Raw genomic sequence first — 22,032 nt, 5'->3', positions numbered from 1 at the left:
TTATAATATTAGTGTAGATATCAAAAATTAAGTATGTTAATTACATTCAGTTAAAAATTCCCATCCCTAGTTACTTCTGAGTACAATCGACACACGGATATTGCTAGGAACCGTTCAAAGAGAAATAAACGATTCAAAAGCACATGTAAACTAAATTAATTAAAAATTTCGAGCTATAGTACAATCAAAAGAAAGCAGAATTCCAACCATATACCCGGTTATGACGTCTGTTGTTTCCAGAACTTTTATTAATTTTAAAATATTGGAATGCACAAAGAACACACATTTCGATTTAATAAAGAAAAGGAAATAAGTACATATTATTTGTAAACGTTGAATTTCGTTTAATGACATTGCATATTTTTAAAAATTTAAAAAAGGTTTGTTTTTACACAATTTTAAATTCAATACTTTATAGAGATAGATATAGATATATGATACTTTATAGTATACTAGCTTTCCACCCGCAGCTTCGCCCGCCAATGTCAAAGAAAAACCCGCATAGTTCCCGTTTCCGTGGGATTTCCGGGATAAAACCAATCCTATTTCCCGGGGTAAAAAGTAGCCTATGTCCTTTCTCGGGTATCAAAATATTATCACTATACCAAATTGCATGCATATTGGTTCAGTAGTTAAGGTGTGATTGAGTAACAGACAGACAGACAGAGTTACATTCGCATTTATAATATTAAGTATGGATTTCAGTTACCAAAATAAATAGATTTATTGTGATGAAAATAGAAAATTTTCATCTTAAGCCATAATCAAATCCTTACGAAGCGACGTCATCTCAGGCTATTTTGAACTAGGGATATGAGATTATTTGAAGCAATATTGAAGATATATTTAGACTTGCATCGTTATAATCTAATTTCCTTCAAATGTGGCTTTCTATTTTGATATCCTACCCACCTTAGGTATTAATTTATTATCTTCTAAAGGTCAGCTAGTTTACTGATTAGTTCTACAGCAAAATTATAAGAATATTGAAAACCGTAGGATTTCAATTTGCAATCTCGTATTTAATATTGTCCAGCCAATGCCCACACATTTATATGAAAAGATTTCATCCGAACAAATTCTCTCAATATGCAACATTTCGATGATTATAATATTGTGAAAGTCTGCTGAATAAAAAAAAATACCTACTTATATATTTAATTTTGAATTCTGAATAACTGAAATACACAATTAAAAAAATAACATATGACTACCACTACACTGTTATTTTCGTAATTAATGCACAGGTTGTTTATTATTATTTAATACTAGCCTCCGCCCGCGACTCCGTCCGCGCGGAATTCGGTCTTCGCGTGGATGGTTTATTTTTCCATTTTGAGTAACTCTGACAATGACATCTTATAAATATCTTTTGGACTCAAATACGGCTAGGCCTATAATAATACGCAACGTGTGTTCGCGGTTCTACAGAACAACGTCTATAGATAAAATGAAAAATTAAGATTATTTTTTTTCTACGTATTTTTCCAGGATAAAAAGTATCCTATTTTACGCCTAGGATAATAAGGTATAATTATACCAAGTTTCATCGAAATCATACAGACAGATAGACAGACAGACAGACAAAATTTTTTTTAATCACATATTTAGGGTTTGGTATCGATCCAGTAACACCCCCTGGTATTTATTTTTTCAATATTTTCAATGTACAGAATCGACCCTTCTACAGATTTATTATATGTATAGATAAATAGTTAATTTCATATTCACGTTGTTTCCAAAATTAAATTTACTTATTACATTTTTATTAAATGTTTAAGCTTCGAACTAAAAATAAACAACCACCTCGTGTCATTTTAGGTACGTCAATTGATTTAAATAAAAATAGCTCTGCCCGCGGCTTCGCTCGTGTCGACTTGATTCAATTACGCGGTGGCTATTTCAACCAACTTCTATTTTTATGATGAAAAGTATCATATCCCTTTTCCGACGTCCCTATATTATTATTTTTAATAATAATTGTCCCTGAGATGCATAGAAGAGTCTTGAGAATTTTCTTGGTCGTTCCTACAGCAGCGGTTGTTCCTAATATAATTACACTGAACGCAACCGATGTCCTTTAATATTTACAGGATAATCTTATACAGAAATAGACTCGGAAATAATGAATGTAATATTAACTACGCATTAAGGGATTATAATATGTGAGTGCTCTTTTTGTGTTCATCAGTTCTTTTCTATAATAAACGTGCTCAATCGGAAAGTATCCTCTTTTAAATAAATATAATATATAATAAATAAGTATTTTCTTACAAATAACGAATTTATCACCTTTGAACTTTAGCTTTCACATAACATAATATTTTTGTTACCCAAAAACAGCGCACACTTTTAAACTCTGTCGATAAAATAATGCGCTGTTTTTCAGTATCTGACTATCACTTGAATAGAAACTATCGTGTTTTATTATGATGCGTTTAATAAATACTTTAAAACTTTAACAAATTGTTTTTAAACAAAAACAAAAAAATAATAAAATAAAGAAATAATTTTTTTTTGCCTTACAGATAAAGCCAAATAAGTGATCGCAAAAAGAAAGATTTGCGCCTACTCGTCGTCATTTTTTCAGGTAAGATTATTCTAGTTCGCTATAAGTTAAAGAAAGATGTATATAATATATTTCAACTGATTGTCTATGTGATATTAATGATTAAAATTAGAACTACGATTGAATAATTATGACAAAAATTATTATACAACGGGGTGACAAAATATAAAAAAAGCTTAAAAGTTTTACTGATTGACGACAATAAAATTGTTAGTATTTTATGGAATCCGTTTAAGTTAAGAATAGAAATCGCAAGTACATTTCACTCTTAATATATTAGTTTCTTGACATTTAATCTCTTTCCATTTCACATTTACATAATTAAGTTTAAAGTTGATACGAAATAAATTTAGAAAAAAACTGAAGGAAGTTGAAAATGTAGATTAAATTGTGTATTGTCTAGTTTTTTATGACTAGGTACTTGTCGCGTTAATTTATTTCATTTTTATTTTAAGTAAGTTCTTTCAAAAATTATGTTTGTGTAATATAACGGAAGGAAATACTTTATAAAGTGTCAAGTAACAAAATAACTACGTAACCTTATAAGAACAAAAAATGCTTTCGTAGATATGGACAGGCTTATCAATATTCAGAGTTTAAGCATTGCATATTTTGATATCTTTATTTTAATATCACGGTATTAAATGATTATTATTTATTAACTAATCTTTACCTAGAACAGAACCTTCAAACGTTCTCATTATCATTTGAGAGAGCTTCGGTTATACAGGCTAAAGTACTTGCATAAGCGTGCCGCCACCTACAGACTCTAGACAGATTCTTTGAACTATTATAACACAAACTACAGGTAAATGGCATAAACACTGAAAACCTAACGGTATAATAATCGTCATAAAATGAAGAGAGATATCGGCAAAAGCCAGACGAATTAAAGCCACTGTTGCATATCCGGTAATCGAATAACGTTAGTGGTATTGCCGAGAGTCGTCATAATATTGGTTTATGAGATTCAAATGGGTTTAGGATCAAAATTCAAACGTGTAATTTCAGTTTGCAATACACGTGCCATCGCTTATGTAACTCCGTATAATAATATTTTATATCCAGAGGCAGTAAATTAATCGCCGGTAAATATGACGTGATTGAAAACGCTTTCATGAAATAATTGTCGAATTTCATTTTAAAACGTTTCCCACGTATCCCAGCTCTATTTATAAAATATAATTATTTTTTTGATTAAGTTTTTCGTAACTAAAACTAATTTGATTTAAATGTACCTACACCGCTCTTTTGTATTGTATTTTTCTATTTTTAATTTACATTATCCAGCGGTCAACATAATGGCTATTGTTCGGAACGTCTAATCAGGGCACATAAACAGTGTTGTGTAAAATGCAACCTTTTGATCTATTGTAAACCACTCTGAGTGCTATGATACAGGTTTGATAAGCGACGTGTGAGTAGCGTATTGTCTATTGCAAGGATAAAGTTACCAATAAACTCACAAAGGTTTTGTATTGTAACTGCGCGTAGAGTTTTCTAGAACCCCTTTGAAAGTTTAAATAGAAATGCATCACTATTGCCAATGCTTACGAGAAGTAAAATAAATTATTCAATACTATAAGTATTTCCTTGCATTCATCAACGATACTGTACATTAATGGTAATAACTGAACGTAGAACCGGTAACAGATTAAGTAATAAATTGATAATAAATAGTAAAATGTAAAACCCAGTCATCATCCATACTTTCAATTATATAGAAAACACACTACTGACCTGACTGACTGTTTTTTGACTGCAACTCGCAAGTATAACCACGCGACTGAATAAGAGCGCAATCCAAATCCATTTCATATGAAAGGACCGTTAATCCTAAATGACTAGAATGATTGAAGTCCTATGCGTAGGTCTGTAAACCTGAATTGATTTTAGTAATATTACCCTTTCTCTCCATACTCGGTATGGAAGAATAACTGAACAAAACTTATACAAGTGTCGGGCATCTAGTACCGGTATAGAGAGGTAAAGTTTCTAACTAAATTTGTTTGTAGGGTTTCTTCAGAAATACGGTTCCGATCGTGAAAATTATTACCGGTTATTAGCTTTTCTTTACATCTAGACTGAATTTATTTTACCAGATTTGTTTACTACTGATTCTTTTCTACTCAATAAAAAGCTTAAATATAATGTAATACATATTTGATTTGATTGTATTTACTAGAACAGTAAGCAGGGAAAGGGTAAAAATAGTGTTGAGTGGGACATAAATCTAAAAATGCCATTGTGTCCTGTATGCCTGATACACTCACGGCACTAGGTGAACTTGAAAAAAAATCGTAGAATGTACATGCCCACACATAGTTGCTACTTCTGTTTTGTTGAAAGTATTCTATAGAAACGTATCAAACATGACTAATCGATAATTATGTTATTATATTATAATCACGTGACATTATAGAGGTATGATAAAAATACAAAATATCACCATGGGGACCTTCTGATTCATATTAACCAATTATTTTACCGAAACTGATTTTTTCGACAATTGAAAATCGTATAAAAATACGTATATTTTTCTATCGTATTAAATCGTATAAAAATACGTATTTTATCTTAGGAAATAGGAGTTAATCTGAAAAATCGTAAAGTAACATCAAGGACTGTTAAAAATATATATAAACGGAAAAAAAAACACAATTAATTAGCAATGGCTTTTAAAAAAAAATATCGTTAAAGATTTTTTTGTTATTTTGAAAACAGATATTTATAGATAGAAAATAAAGATGTTTTGTTGGAGATTTCGTGTCCTTGTGACCACGCTCGAGGCCTTAAAGTGTAGGAAACGTCGGGTTAAAAAATAAATCTTAAGTAAAAGACGCGAGTCCAAATTCTATAATTGGGTTCATTATTTTCTTTAAAAATTATCAAATATTTATAAACGTTAACATACCTAAATTTTTGTGATATACAGTTATAATTTATTTCAATTCGAGAATTATCGTACTGTGCAATATATCTTGCTTGAACTGCAACCATAAGCTAATACGATCTTCATAGACGATAAGCCAATTATTTGCACAAGTAATACATGAGATTATATTAATACAGAACAAGGATATTTTATATATCAATATGTACATATTATAATATTGGGGTAATTGAGGATTAGTTCAAGCCAATTGAATGGTTAATTATTGTATATTATCATACTTTTGTACACGTAATTACGTACATATGCTCGTAGCCCTTTGGCTACGGCGTAGAAGATAATGAATCTAATATTTATATATGAAATATTTGCCCACGTATAAAACTGACCACCTCCTTAATATAGTAGTTAACGCAAGAACATAGAACCGAGGGGTTCTGGGTTCGATTCCGGCTGCTATAGAATGATATGTCAGTGGGTCTACAGGCACTGGAAATAAAAGTATTTTTTACCCGTGGTGCCCCGCTACCATGCTTTGACCATTATAGAAACAGGATTATTATATTATCTACACTTCCCGGTTTATGTACTGCGTAATTATTTCGATTTTCAGTTAGATTCGAATAATTTCAGTTTCGGATATCAGATTTAACTGAAATCTATATTACCTAATATAGTAAAGTTGACAATTTATTTTCCAAACTGCAATACAACATATAAATACAAAATATACGAAACTAGCTGACTCGACATGGCCGTTATTTTTTCGCATTTGCTTATTTTTTTGACGCAAAATTGTTTTTCATTCCAATTTTTCTATCCTTGTCCTGACAATAACGATAGTTCAAAATAAGAATTATCGAAACCGGTCGAGCCGAACGCGCGAGATGGCCGTGACCAGGAGAAATAGGGATTCATTTTTACATATATAGGGATATAGAGACGATATCCTATAAAAATTATTTTTTTGATATCATACACACATTCAATGAAGTTTGTAAACATTATTTCAGATTAGAGGTACATTTTGGCACCAAAAATCCTTAACTGTTCTTTATTTTTTAATTCTGATGCACACACACCTCACACCACTTAAACGTAAAATTGTGACAAGCTATTTTTACTTTGCGGCGCGACGAAGAAATACACTAACTTTTCGTCCGCGTTTTCAAAGAAAACCCTGCATAGTTCCCGTTCCCGTGGGATTTCCGGCATAAAACCTATCCTATGTTTAAATCCAATGTACCATCTATATGTTTACAAAATTTCATAGTTATCGGTGTCGTCGGGTAAATAATAATATAACAAAACCAATTATTGTATTTTTTAGTTTACTACCTAAACTATCTGAAACCAATGGATAATTCGAAATAATTACACAGGACATAAACAGGGAAGTGCAGATAATACATATAATAATCCTGTTTCTATAATGGTCAAAGCATGGTAGCGGGGGACCACGGGTAAAAAGACTTTTAATTCTAGTGCCCGTAGACCCACTGTCATATAATTCTATGGCAGTGGGTCCACGGGTAATACGCCGAAAAAACAATGTCCCGGTCTGGCGGGACATAAAAGGCTAATCGATCAGTGAAACAGATGTACCTATGCATAATACAACTGCCTCTAAGGGCTTAGGTTTAATATTATAATATTTTAGAAATTAAAGACTTTTTAACGGATTTTAAACGCGATTTATTCATTATATTATTTTCCCGGCGTTTCGAACACTTTACAGCGAGCGTTGTCACGGGGAGACAAGTCTTTAATTTCTAAATGTATAGGTACTCGCGTAAAATCAAACACTAGAAAATATTATAATATTTTGTTTAATCTCTCATTTTTGGAATATAATATTTTTAGATTACAATTTACGTGTGTTGCACTTCAAGCATATGAGCTTTTCGGAACAATATTCTCTGAATCCAAATGCAGTACTTGGTCAATACTTAATAGGAATTCGTTGATTAAATACAGACAATACAGATATGGCGAAGCTAGGGGCATACAGCGCCATCTAGTCCTTTACAAAGTGGCTGTAAACTTGTATGACTGTAACACACGTGTTCACATGGGATATTTGTAAAGTTCAATCAGACACATTATTACATAACTGCGACTCCAATTTCGATAGCTTCAAATTTGGCACGTGATATGTAATGTTCTGGTTCGTAATAATAATGTTTCCTATAGATAGAAAAGTACCTACCTACATTATAGGTGGTTTAACGAAGAATATTTTGACAAAGTTATTTTTCTGTAAAATTTATGAATAACTCTTATTTCTAAATATGACTGCATCGTGTATTTTGATATATATTTATGTACCTCTGTATAATGTATTCCGCACAGTATATTTTGACGTGGCTCTCGAGTCGCGACGCATATCAAGTTACCTTAATTCCTATTGTACATTTTATTAGGTAGGTACTCAAGTAGAGGGATAGATATATAAAAATGAAAAAGCGCTACGATTTTTGAACCTACTACCCGAAAAAAGTGGGATAAAATATCAGAAGACATTCAGCAGTTATTACAACTTAGAAAGCACTATTCGATTAATATTTTGTGTAACTTTTTTAAATGTTCCATTTATGTCAATCAATACGTTGAAATATTAAATTTAACATAGATATATATATATACAAATCACGGTTCATAATCTTCTATGACTTAAAGCTGAGTATAGCAGGGCGTATCGTTCTACTCTTAGCACAAAGTTATTCAATACATAAATGAAGTATTTCAAACATATTATATAATATTATAATACCAGATATAACCGGAACATGGAAACTATAATCAACGCTAGCATATAGCTAGAGGTAAGCTCTATCGACATCCAAATGGTTTTATTTTTTATAAATTGACTTTTTTTTATTGATTTTTCAGACATAACAATTATGAAACTAAAAAAATATATAACAACTAATTAACTATACTAATTATAAACTCATATATTTTTAACTGAAATTATTAGGGCCAAGGCTAGGTTTATCGGCTAGTAAATGAATTATCTCGGTAACGAAGCCTGGCCGCCATCTAGTCCACCTTAAGTTAAACCGTAAATACTCAACGTTGATACAATGTACACGTGTAACCTGAACTTATAATGTGCACTACATTTTTATTAAAATTCAAAATATTTTCCCTCAGAAGTAAAGGCTTGTTATCGAACATCATTATAAAGAAACATGAAAACTATCCTTCACTTCTTGCCTCGTGGCCGCTAACATAATATCGTGAACTTTTCTATCAGCATAAAATTAGGTATTGATACTTCAAAATTATAGATTTTCTATGAATTGTTTGCAATTAACTATTTAATTGGACGTAAGCCTGGGAATCAAAATATAAACTAAAAATATTGTTGAACGGGGGTTTAAGTACCATGGCAGACATAACAAAGCTGTATTCTAATAAAAATAGATGTGGAATAAAAATATAATTGTTATGTCTATTTCATTTTTAAGCCGATTGGTTATAATTGGGTGCCAAGAATATTTCAAACTTACACATTTTTAATATTTTACAAATAAGAATGTTTCCATTTGCGTCTCAAGAGTCTGGCAATAACGAATGGTGTATATTATTAGAAATAAGTCTTCTAATTTGTCTGAGCACCTATTAGGTGCTTCGTTTCGGTATTTGTTACTTTACTATTATATTTTATTCCTTTACCACTGAATGTAGAATTTATTTTTTGATATCGACACGTTATGTAGCAACATAATTTGGGAATGTTCCATACAACTCAAAGGGCGCCATCTATAGTTGAACATAGCAATACTTTCTAGAAAGTATTCAACTTTCCTGTTAACAATCGCGAAGGACACAAGGCCAATCAAGCACATAGTATCATTTAGTGCGAACATTAGATGTTAGAGAGCTCTGAAATTATTCATGTTGTTTAAAGGAAAATACCTATGAATATATCACCTTGTAAACACTGGAATTATAATTTGAATGTAAACACGCTTATTATAATATGTTTGTCAAAATATATTGTTTTGTATTTTAACTAGATGTGAAAGGCTTGAGGAGAAGGGAATCAGTCTCTAAAGATAATGTTTGATATACCTTTTTATTGTACCCATATTCATGAATAAAAATATTTGAATTTGAATTTGAATTGTTTTGTATCCATAAATAAATAAATAAATAAATGTAACAGTATTTAATAAATATATTCTATTTTTAAATGATAAGGTTATAAATCCGACAAACTTTCTGTTTATTTCCTGTTTTCGTTTCAGCAAATTGTCTATTTCATTTTTCATAAATCAATCCATTTATCTCAGTGAACAGGAGATGGAACTTTATACAAGGACTTCCGCGTGTAGCGTGAAGCGCCTTCGCTATAGACGCGTAGGCGGGAAACTAAAATGAAATAAGGCAGCAACTATCAACGGATTTTAATAGAAAATATAATAAAAACATCTTCATTTATAGTCCTAACATAACATTATTTCTGACAACATATTGTACTAATAAAAAGCTGACGTTTGGTTCGATATAAATTAAATACTTTAATATAATAGAATGCATATTATTATACCGTCTATTGCCAATTACATATATCATATCCTATACATATTACATTGTGTTCAATTCATTCAATTAGATAAAAAGAATAATGTAAGTATGTATAGATAAAAATGTATCTTTCATTCATCGCTCATGCGCTCTCTTCCACCAATAATTGATAGCGTCGGATAAAGGTTGAATTATTCCCGCCCAAAACTAAATTCCATTTCACTATGAAAGATCTAACTAAACAAATTGTGAAAAATTTTGAATGAAGATAATTTTACATGTATACTATTTATTTTATATTGTATCACATACGAAAACTCTAGGTCAGATTTAATATTGTTCTAGATAAATTAACTTCGACTCTTTTGTCTATGGCTTTTCTGAAATCGGAAAACTGATAAAGACAATGACTACTGCGCCAAATCTTAAAATGTGTATAGTCTGCGTATTTAATTATAATTATTTAATAAATTATAATATTTCATTATGAAACTCTAAATTAGCCAAATAAATTGCCTCGTAAAAATGCATCATTTTATAAGCAAAAGGCATAATATTATAAAAATTACAAATCCATGACAGTTTTTATAGATTATTTTTAAATTATGTATCTAGTTAAATAATAGATATAATAAAATATTTAAAAAATATTAATCGCTACAGTTAGGAGTATAAAATTAAGCTCCAAATGTCTCTAATCATCAATTGATTACATTATAAGTATCATATACTAGAGTTAATAAAGTTGTATCATTTAGCTGTCACAGATAAAAACTAAAATTTTAATGATTGACGGAAATAAACGAGACGATAACTTTTTACAGTATTTGTAATATATGGGAACCTAAGAAACGGAACAAATATCTTCAAAATAAAATGTAATTTCATCTGTAATTTAATATTGTATTTATTTATTTAAATTTTGATTAATCTGATGAAACACAGACCGGTTACGTATACAAAAAAATCTTCATGCGCTTATTTGTGAAACCACGGTTAGATTATTTCGTATCAAGAGACTGGAGAATTAATTCGATCTTTGACGATTGATATTACAATTAGGTACTAAACTAATAGAAGAGATATAAAAAATAAGAAGAATATCGAGCGAGTCGTTCAAGAGTTCTATTTCCCGCGTATTTCCGCGGCTTGCGTTCATAATGATAGCAACACTGGCTACACGGTTCATCTCTAGTCTCTACATCCCTATCTCGGTAATTCCGGGCGAAGGCTCTATTGATTCCGACCATTTCTGCGTTCCCGGCTGTCCCAAGCAGACGTGAGTGCTGTGCTTCTAACTTCTTTGTCTGAAGAACAATAGCAGGTATGTTATTTTAAAACAATGCAAGCATATTAATATGACGTATTGCGATTGTTCCGTGAAAGCGTTACCTTCAAAAATTATTTTTTTAAGAAAACTTAAAAAAAATTTCAACCCTTTGTCTTATTTCTAGTTTAGTTTTTATGGTTTAACGTCGTACCTATAAAGCAGCCGGCGTGATAATACGTGTTTATTTAACGTAATGAAATGTTTGTTTTCTTTGTTTAATGACATGTTTTGGTGTCGCTCTACTAAGCGTGTTGAATCCTACAGGTGGATTGTTCATAGGTTGTGTTTTTCTTATTTCTATTTTTCCCTCTTAATATTCAATTATGAAAATACCTCGGCAATTCTAAAATCATTGAGCTATGTTACAGCGTAATCTTAATTGCGCATCAAAAAGCTCGAATAAATCAATATGACATGTGCGTAAAATGAAAAGTAAACTAATGTTTTCTTATGTATAATTTGTTATAAAAAAAGGAAATCAACAAATAAATCAATAAACTTGCGATTGCGATTTTCGATGTGCGCATATTTGCAAAGCCGCCATTTTGAACAAGTTGTTGCTAAGCAACCGTGTAACGCGTAGAGCGACGAATCAATCGATGAGCCGGCGCGCGCAGCTGCGATACATCCCTTTTTTTTTAATGAATATTAAGACTTTGATTTGCGATTTCTATTTTTAAATTATTTCATAATTTTATTTAAAAAACAATTAACTTCTATGAAGTAGGAAATACATTTGCGAATGTTTGAACATAGTTAATTTAAGCGCGATTTTTCAATCTTTGGTTAAAATTTATCCGTCCATTAAAGTATTACACGAACTTTTTAAAATGTCACCTGAAAACTGTCAAATACGGACATTAGAATACATTTTTGAAATGGTTGTTTTATAGGTTATTCGATGAAATAAGTTTTAACCAAGGGTTGAAAAATTGCAGCCCTTAAACGACTTCACGATTGAGTTATTATTACTACATAAAGAGGAGACACTACGAAGAAAATCTGTGCGCCAAGCGCGGCGGCGTGGGGTTATCGACTCACCGCCATAGAGGCGAAACTTCGTAAATGTTCTAACTATTACCAATTAAGAACAATCAATGTAACAAAAAATATAATTAATCTAATAAATAAATTATTAATAAACTTATCAATTAAAAACTTTTCAATTAAAATCAATCTATTTAAAAAAAAATAATATGTCGGTAATTTATTTTCATATTTTCATGTTTTAACCTTTTTTCAAATAATATCCACAGTACAATATTTTCTAAATGTGTAAAATTATTATTTTCCACTATAAAAATGAACGTCATGTAATATTACCTACTAACTAAAAATCTTTCATACTAAATGCCATTTCTTAAATCTTGAGTCTATGGCAAATGACGTAAAATGGCGTCCGCCAAAAATTTTGCTCGAACCAAGTTTTAAAAATGATTATCTTGTTAATTACCGATGAAGAATTATTTCTTTGCACTTTGCCTGATTACTTGAATTATTAGTGCAATATCGTAACATAAGCAAAAGCATATAATATGATGAGTTTCATGGTTTTTTGCTTTGTAACAAACAAGACATGAACGCGACCATCGCGCTAATGCAACTGAATGCAGAGAGGCCATTTGACCTATGTTGAGCGGAACATAAGTGATGTAGGCGGTGTCGTCTCCATACGTAGTAATAGTATCTCAATGGACCTCGCACATAATTATAAAGAGAAGAATAACAACAACTGAGATAATTTATTTTGTCGCAGATTCGAAGATGAGTTCAGGCGATGATGATGGTGCCACTCCCGCCAAGCTACATAAGCCTAATGAACCCATTCCGATATTCGTGGTCGGCGAAGAAGAAGTTATTGAGAATAACGAGGAAGAAGTTCAAGAAATAGTGCAAGATCCGGCTGCAGTCGCCGTGGAGGCTCAAACCGCCTTTCAAAGTGTGGCGGAGCGCGAGATTCACGAAGCGGTCAAAGTGATTGCTGAAGATGAACAATACCATACTGATGATTCGCAGAGCATCGTATCCGATGATGGACATCGCGATGTGCAGAATGTGAAAGAGATTCTGATCGTCAGCGAGATTGATTCAGATGATGACGATGGAGAAGGGGAAAGCGAAACCGGAGACTCCGGTAGGAAGACAAATAAACTTGGTAGAAATGTCTAGGACGCAATTAATCTTATATTAATACAACATCTATTTACAGACGACGAATACGAGCCGTACGGTGATCACGATTCTCAAATAGATGTTGACAAAATGAAGACAGTACTGATCGTCAGTGAACTTGACTCTGATGATGATAGTTTCTGCGACGGCGGGTCAGAAAATTCTGACGGTAAATCAGTTTAATAGAAACGTGATTTCTGCTTTGCATTGATATATTGTTTTACCAATTATTCTATTTCATTTGCATTATATTTAAGAGATTTTGCTCAAAATCATCACCATAACACTACATTATAATATCAACATATACATATTAACGAATAAAAACTAACAACGAAGAAACAAACAAATAAAAAAAGATATGTAAAATCTATAAAGAAATATCTCAAATTACATGTAAATCCGATGAATTAGAGGTTGGTGAATCTGTTTATTACTTGGAGGATTTATCTGCAGTTCAATACTTTGTTTTGAAAGAATTTGATACCATTGAAGGTTAAGTATAAAACGATTCGTGCAGCAACGGGAGATGACAGACACTAAAAAAACACGGTTCATCATTGCATGATTACGATTACCTTCGCTTCTAATTCTGCATGTTCATTACCCTATTACCATAAACACAATAGGACATAAAAAGGAACGCTATACGGCCACTCTTCCTAACTTTGCTTCAGAATTTTATATTTATTAATCGTTTCTTCGTTTAAAAAGTATTGTAACTTGCAGATAATGATGGTCTGCCGCCAGAATGGCAGATGAATTGCCAGCCTGGCGCGGCACCGATCTATTACCACATTCCATCTGGTGCCGTTACCAATGTTAGGCCTCGAGTACATGGCACAAAGGTAAAGCTACAGATTTTACAATTTCTGTTACATTTATTGCAAATATTAACATTTGCTGCTAATCTTATGTCGGAAATTCACTTACATGCATTCGATCGATATTGAAAGATTCTTACGATCACTAAAGTGTTTAATTTTCAGAATAAGAATTCTAGCAATTTGGGCTATGAAATCAACGAGGAAGAATAAAATAATTCTTTTGAAATAATTGTGTATCAATTATAATATTATACTATGCAGGTCATTCGGTTGCTACCGAACTGCACATATATATTGCATCATTGTATTATTAAATGTTTAGGATTACGGTGTAACAATTGATGTTAACTATACTTTATGGAATTATGATCTCTTCTATAGACATTTTACGTAGTAGATTTTATTTACAATTAGAAAACATCTGAGGTTGTGTGACTTTGATTTGACTGATTAATTTTTGACTTATATTTTATTACTACTATTATTAACTATATAGTATAAAGTATTATTATTGAACATTATTATTCATTGAAAATGAAATTGATGTACCTTTAACGTAGTTATAGTTTATCTGTAGTAGGTGTTATGAATGTCTATTTACACAAATGTCATGATCATTATAAAACATTCTTTACTATCGTAGTACTCGAGTAAAGCGTGGTTCGCGTGGTCGTATGGAGATACTATTCTTGTAAACTATTTATTCACCCCATATTTTGTTGAATTAATTTCGGTTCATTGGAAATGGATCGTAAGAGAAAATTATTTTACTCTCAATTTATACCTATCTTTACCTAACTAAATTTTTTATTTATCATTTGGAATGTGATAATAAATTAACTATGGGAGCTTTAAGCGTTATAGCGTGATAGAGTAAGATTTTGGACAGTTGAAATTAATTACCGATATTATCTACAAAATTGCCTAGTTCTAGGAGGAGACATGAAATGTTTAGAACGAAATGAGCTTTTACTCAAATAGTTTGTTTGGATAATGTATGGTATATTTTATTTTATAGGCTATCCCCGACTGATTCATTTATATTTTAAATCTTACTGTTGAATCTTAAGGCATTTTTGTACAAACTTATTTTGTATTCATGTTTCATACATAATTTAAACTAAAAATAAGAAGTTATTTACTATGAAATTGTATCCGAGCCACATAATTATTAAATTTGAGGCTAATGAGGGAAAAGTCTAGTGTTGGGACCGCAGATTTTATTTAAAACATACATTTTGTGTACTTGAGGGTAGTTCAAAATTCGTATACACTTCATTCATATATACCCACCCGACTTTTGGGAACAAGTCAAATATATCAAGAAACTTTACTAAACTATTTTATTTAATCATCTTATATCAATCAAAAAAAAAATCATGAGCTTGGAAACATAAGGGTAGACAATTAGTTTGACAAATCTTAAACTACCTTCATATTATATTTGTGGTCGTAACATTGGAACTTGATAACTGGATTCAAGTCCAGTAGGATTTGACAGGGAATATACTATTTTAGAAGACTTACCTATTATATGGCTCGGGCTCTATGTATCCGATGTATGTAATTAATGTGAATTTTAAACTCTTGGTGTAAAATAAATGAATTCGGTGTCATTGTTTTTTTATTACACCCCAACCACAACCCTTCCTTGTTTCCTTATATAAAAATAACAATCTTGGAGTATGGACATGGAATATAAAAACTTAGTGTAATCGTAGAAAAACAACAAATAAATTCTTAGCAAACTTTAAAGTTACATGCGAGTGCATTAGTGTGTAAATGTTATTGTGTGGGCACTGTGCATGTGTGCTTATGCGCGTGTGGGTCTATATTTTGTCTGTGCACCTGGGTTTGCTATATTTGTTGTCTTTTCATACTGGTCCTCATAAGGCATTGTGAAAAATAAAAAAAAGAATGATGACACAATATTGAATGATAAATATTTGTCTAAGTCGGAATTTCGTTTCAATAATAGTGCATCTTTGCGAGGATCTAAGTAATAATTTTGGTACTAAATAATATTAGCGATTACTGGGTTTTTTGTTTGAATTATTTGATATTTCTAAGTCTACCCTCACAATTTAATAATCTAAACTGTTTTCTCTTCCTTTAATTCTTTCCAAGTTTTTGCTAATTAAACTCTAATAGATCAGTAGCGACCCTCTGCCCTCAGCTGATGTGGCAGTTCTATATTTTTATTCCTCTGTTTTCCCAATTATTACGTTATGCCAATAGTCGCAGAACAAATGTTGTTATTTATGATGCTACTACCTAGCTATCTTGTCCTGTGAGGTTGCTGGTGTTTTACAAGTAACCCTGTATTTTTTATTTAATTTTACGAAACCTAAGGTATTTCAAACAGTATTGTGGTTATTACCTACTTTTAATTAATTTTTTCCCATTTAAAATTAATAAGTGCCGGGGTCAATAATAGGCTTTTCAATTACATTTTCAGTGTTTATATATGTGATCAATTTTAGTGAAGTCAGAGCGAAAGTAGGTATCCTTGCTCAAATAATTGTGCACTGTCAATTTTATTAGATAAGTAAGTAGGTACCTACATAACTTTTTGTTTATTTTAATGCGCATCACACACGGTGAAGATACTATAATATTTCATGTTAAGATTCTCTAATATAAAATATTACAGTATAATATCTAATGGTCACACCCGATTAAGATACGCTAGCGATACTATTTTAAATGTCAATTCTCGATATTTCGCTAAGGATTTGTTCACCCTACCAACGACGAAGACGACCACAAACAAAATTTTCATCCAGTCGCAATTTAACAAAATTTTTAAAAACACACTTAAAAATAAAATATTAAAATTTCCTGTCTTTCTGATGATTGGAATGTTTTTTTGCGAATAATAAATGAAAACATAGATTTTTCGTAGAAACGGTGGCTCCTAGAAAAAAAATTATTAGAAGTTTTTTATAGATAATTTTAATTGTATGATCTACAATTTAGGTCACAGGTAATTATAATATGATTATTGATTAGCTTACCGTCTCGGCGAAAATCGCAAAAAAAACGATTCTTTTATTAATTGACCTCGAATTTTCTTTCTTCCGATTACCAGTATGACGGGAAATTTTAATATTTTATTTTGAACGAATTTTGTCTGGATGGGAATTTTGGTCGTTGTCGTCGTAGTCGTTGGTAGTGTGACCGAACCATTACTAAAATGTCATAAATAAAACATCTTATAGGCCGGGAGATACTGACACAAAATTTCGGGTCATTTGTAACAGGATGGCGGATTGATGATGATGTGAATTTTTGATGTCATTTTTTGATTTGATAAAACTAATTTATTCGTTACGCTTCAAAAATACGACTGTACAATACATAAAGTATTTTTTTTACAGTATGGGATCATTATAATATTCTGTTTGTTTGTTTCTATTCTACCTAGAAAAAAATATCGCAGATTGCAAAGATGGGGCGGACGATTGTAAGACTTAATTCTTTTTGTCATTGCCTACTAAGACCCCTGTAAAACCGCCATCCTGTTACAAGTGACCCGAAATTTTGTGTCAGTATCTCCCGGCCTATAGATGGCTTATCGCTTGGTATCTCAAGATATTGAAGGTAAAATATTATCTTCGTCGTGTGTTATGGCTCATAGGATTTGTATGGCGAGCGATAATCGGAAATATGCTCTAAGATAATACCTATATATTTTACATTATCTTCACCGTGTGTGACGCGCTTAATATGCGATAGAACAATGGATGCGAAGATGAAGGATTTTGTATAATAGAAAGCTAAGGGGTTTGTAGATGCCTGTTGTTCTTTTTGTTTGTAGAATAATGTATGAGGTGAAACATTTTGGAATAAGAAGTCTGAGCTGTGTCAAATATAATGTTGAACAGATTTGTTAAATAAGCCAATTCTAATAGAAGTGTGTTATTTTAAAATCTCTTGCGATATACCAACAAGTCCTATCAGATTTGGGATTTTCTTAAGTTATTGGTAATGTTAATTTTTTCTATTGAGGTTTTTTTTTTTGCAATCAGTGAGATATTTTCAAATATTTATCTACTTATTTTTGTTATAGATTAAATAGGTCAAAATAAAATAATTAAGTGTGTTGAAACAAAGGACGAAAAATTTACGTTCCGGCGTACCTAGTTAGAATTTTGAGAAAAATGATATCAAAAATCGGTTGCTTCACTATCCGTGTGGAGTCCTACTAATTAGGTAATTATAATATTCTTAAGGGAAGAATTCGTCGAACCTTAATCTAAGTTAATAATATATAGGTACCTTACGTATTTTTTTTTAATTAATATCTGACGTATGATTCATGCGGAATATTTTTAAGTACGTAACGTTAACGTTACGTACCTATTTCATGAAGTAGGTACCTACTTATATTAGAATAATATTGAAATCAAATTTTAAAAAGCCGCAACGCAATCGTGTATCGTCTGCCATCTTGTACCTAACTATAGATATGTTTAATACTTGAAAATAGGAATAAATATTTTAATCCAACATTTTGTGGCGGCCGGATTTCACCAAACATAGCTAAGAAAAGAATTTCAACTGAAAAAAGACAACAAAGAAATAGGTCTATCCGTTTAAAAAGAGCTACGATAGAATGAAATCCGTCCAGCATTTCTTGTGTCACACGACTTTCTTTTATATTTTTTTGAATTTGAAGCTGTTGGTAGTGTTAGGTAAATTATATTGATCTAATTTTTCTTTCAAAATATTCATAAAATTAATACATTGGACCTGTAAGATTCTACTTACGTTATAGGTACATAAATGCAAAAGTTGATGTCTATTGTCTATGTCTACGCTTTCACACCTAAACCGCTAAATCAATTTTGATAACGTTAATTATAAATATACTATGTGTATAAGCATTACTTATTAGCCTTGGAGAAGGAGAAAGGAAAGGTTTTTGTCAATCTATCAAAACTTGAGACCAATGTATTCAGACGCCATTAATTGATCATGAAATGAAAGATAGTCTTATTCAAGAAAAATCTGAAAATTAATAGAATGTAGACAGAACTACTAACATAATAAGACTACTTTTATCATAATAAAGCTCGACCCATTGTATTGAAACTCACGTACAACGTGTACCTAGACAACAATTGTCGGTAACTTAATCCCTTGCCCGGGAACGTTCCTATGATTAACAAATCAATACCGTACCTAATGGAAAATCACCGGCAGAGCCCGGTAGCCTTGACGTAGAGAAGCATGCGCCTAAAATCCTATTGATTTTCTGAGTGCATACGATATACTGCAACTACAAATTCAACCCTATTTGTTAGGCAGGACAAGGTTCCTTATTACACGTATGCATATCCTGAGTGGGCGTTTTCCACAACTATATTACATACATATAGAACACTAGCAGCTATCCTGCTCTAGACACGTGTAATAATTGTGCAGTCTTCTGTAAAATAATTCGTTTCTTACGCCATATTTGCGCCCCCTGGCAATTTTTACCTTGTCTAGCTTGTTTTTTATGACTTAGGGGGTAACTGGGTAGGTAGCGTACGTAGGTTGGTAAAACCACCACCGCCCATGATCATTGAAGAGGTGGGGCCTTAACAAATACGTTGATCACCTTTAAAGGGCAAAGGTAAAGGAATATTTTCGAACGCCTACTGCTCGCCTCGTGCGATTCAGTAATCTAAAAATAGTACAAAATTGTTCCAAAGAATTGGAAATAAACAAGAGTTGAAAATGTACGCAGTATCCATGATAGACTTTTAGGCAAGCGAAGGGGCAGACGGTACATGTGACTAAGTAGTCACCACCGCCCTTAAATACTAAAAACTACTGGTACCTACTAAAAATATATGCTTGTAGTTTCGCAGGAGCTGATGATAGCCATGCATGTCTTGTTGGTTGGGATATACCATCTTATTATATTTAGAATTTACCGACATCTTAACATTCACACGACAATATTATCATCTCATGGCTTTCTGAGACCACACCCTAACCATTTTGTGTTAGGTTTTCCATTTGTATTCTGTCTTTGATTTTGTTTCTCTTATTCATATCTACCCTCATTGAACTCACACATACCATGCCTTTCTTCTCATCCTTTTCTTTGTATACCTTCCTATAATACCTATGTATTTCATCTATATACTTACGTATAATGTGTAATAAGCTACAGCAAATTCTTATATTGTTTAATTTGTTTTGTGATTGTGTTTTATGCTGAAATAAATATTTTTTTTATTTTTTTCATAATATTATGTATGTTATAATATAGCGAAAATACCATACCTACAGATGAAATACAAATACATAGGAAGTAGCAATGCCTACGCGATACACGCAAAATCGATATTTCTGCGAATTAATCCTGTCCTGACCTTTAACCTTCTATTGTGATGGAATATTAACATTCACAATACATTTTCATTTTGCAGATAATTATATACATATTTTCTTTAGCCATGATTGCGCAGTGGCGTAGCATGGACTTCGCATTGGGGGTTCGAGGCCAGATGAGGGTGTTTAAATTAAATTGATATTTCAATTTATCTGCAGATTATACACATCCACCACTGCTCCAATCGTTGAAAGAAAATATTATCTGGAAAACAGCATGACAAAAAATTTGAAGTTCGATATTTAATAATCCAACCTTAGCTAGTGTGGTTACCTTCAAGTTCATAATTAAGTACTTATTTGTGCTTGCAGAAAGAACAAAATATATGTGCTGATGATGACGACAAAAAACAGAGAATAAAAAAAAGTTGATTTTTTCTTCGTAACTCTTTTTCTCTTTCTTTGTTTTTCGTTCGAATTTTTCTTTGAAGTACATACCTAATATATTAAGATGTACTTTTATTTTCTGAGTCTACGTACACAAGATCCTCATTACTTTACATTCACAGTATAAAATACTTTCATTAGGTAGGTATATGTTTAAAAATTATTGTGTAAAATAACATGTGTAAGTAAGTATATTTACTTTTTTTAATGTTCTGGTATAATCTTCGAGACATAAAAATTATAAAAAAGCATTGAAAGGTGATAAAAATGAAACCACTCTGTACTGTTAACTTGTTTTATTTGTAAATTTGTGATATGATCGTTTTGTTCGAATATCTAAGTAATCTAATACATTATAGTACTAATACACATTTAGAGTTTTTTAATAAGACATTTTTTATAAAATGCAGACACATGTAAAATGTAAATGTTCAACTGTATTATTTACCTGTTTACAAACAGGTAAAAAATTACTAACAATATTACAATTTAAATCCATTCAAATCTGAGGAGTTATCGAATTAAAGTGCAGTCCATTGAATTATTGATATTTTGGATATTATAAACTACTGCTACGACTAATTTACAAAATCAACATAACAATATCCAAACAACACTAAAAAAATTCAGTAATACATTATTCAAATATACACATAAAATAATTTATGGAATGTATCTTGCTCAAACACTTGTTATCGTGACACAGTTACACTCCTAATAGAAACATCAATAAATATAATAGGTAACACACATACATGCATACGCTAGTGTACATAAGCCTTGTTTTTATTTCTATCAAAAAAATGTGGCAGATAGGCAAAAATACAACAAATCTTATTATAGAAGCATTATTGACTGAATACATTACTAAGAATAACCAAAAATAACAGACAGAATACATAAACTGAACTTAGTAAATTAAAACAAT

General features: G+C 31.3%; 1 protein-coding gene across 3 annotated transcripts; it reads left to right on the top strand.

Annotated features, from left to right (window-relative positions):
• Positions 1–11,248: 11,248 nt before the first annotated feature.
• Positions 11,249–15,943, top strand: LOC123705538 (histone chaperone ASF1-like). Of its 3 annotated transcripts, XM_045654366.1 has the most exons (5): positions 11,249–11,322; positions 13,085–13,462; positions 13,538–13,669; positions 14,230–14,348; positions 14,490–15,943. In XM_045654366.1, the coding sequence occupies exons 2-5, from the start codon at positions 13,093–13,095 to the stop codon at positions 14,535–14,537; spliced, it is 669 nt and encodes a 222-aa protein (XP_045510322.1). In that variant the 5' UTR covers positions 11,249–11,322; positions 13,085–13,092; the 3' UTR covers positions 14,538–15,943. The 3 variants fall into 3 exon arrangements, with proteins under 3 accessions (XP_045510322.1, XP_045510321.1, XP_045510324.1); XM_045654365.1 differs by having other exon boundaries at positions 14,230–15,943; XM_045654368.1 differs by lacking the exon at positions 14,490–15,943 and having other exon boundaries at positions 13,915–14,342.
• Positions 15,944–22,032: the final 6,089 nt, after the last annotated feature.

The sequence above is a fragment of the Colias croceus genome, chromosome Z (genome assembly GCF_905220415.1).
Source record: "Colias croceus chromosome Z, ilColCroc2.1".
NCBI lineage: Eukaryota > Metazoa > Arthropoda > Insecta > Lepidoptera > Pieridae > Colias > Colias croceus.
This window is presented reverse-complemented; position numbering and strand designations above follow the sequence as displayed.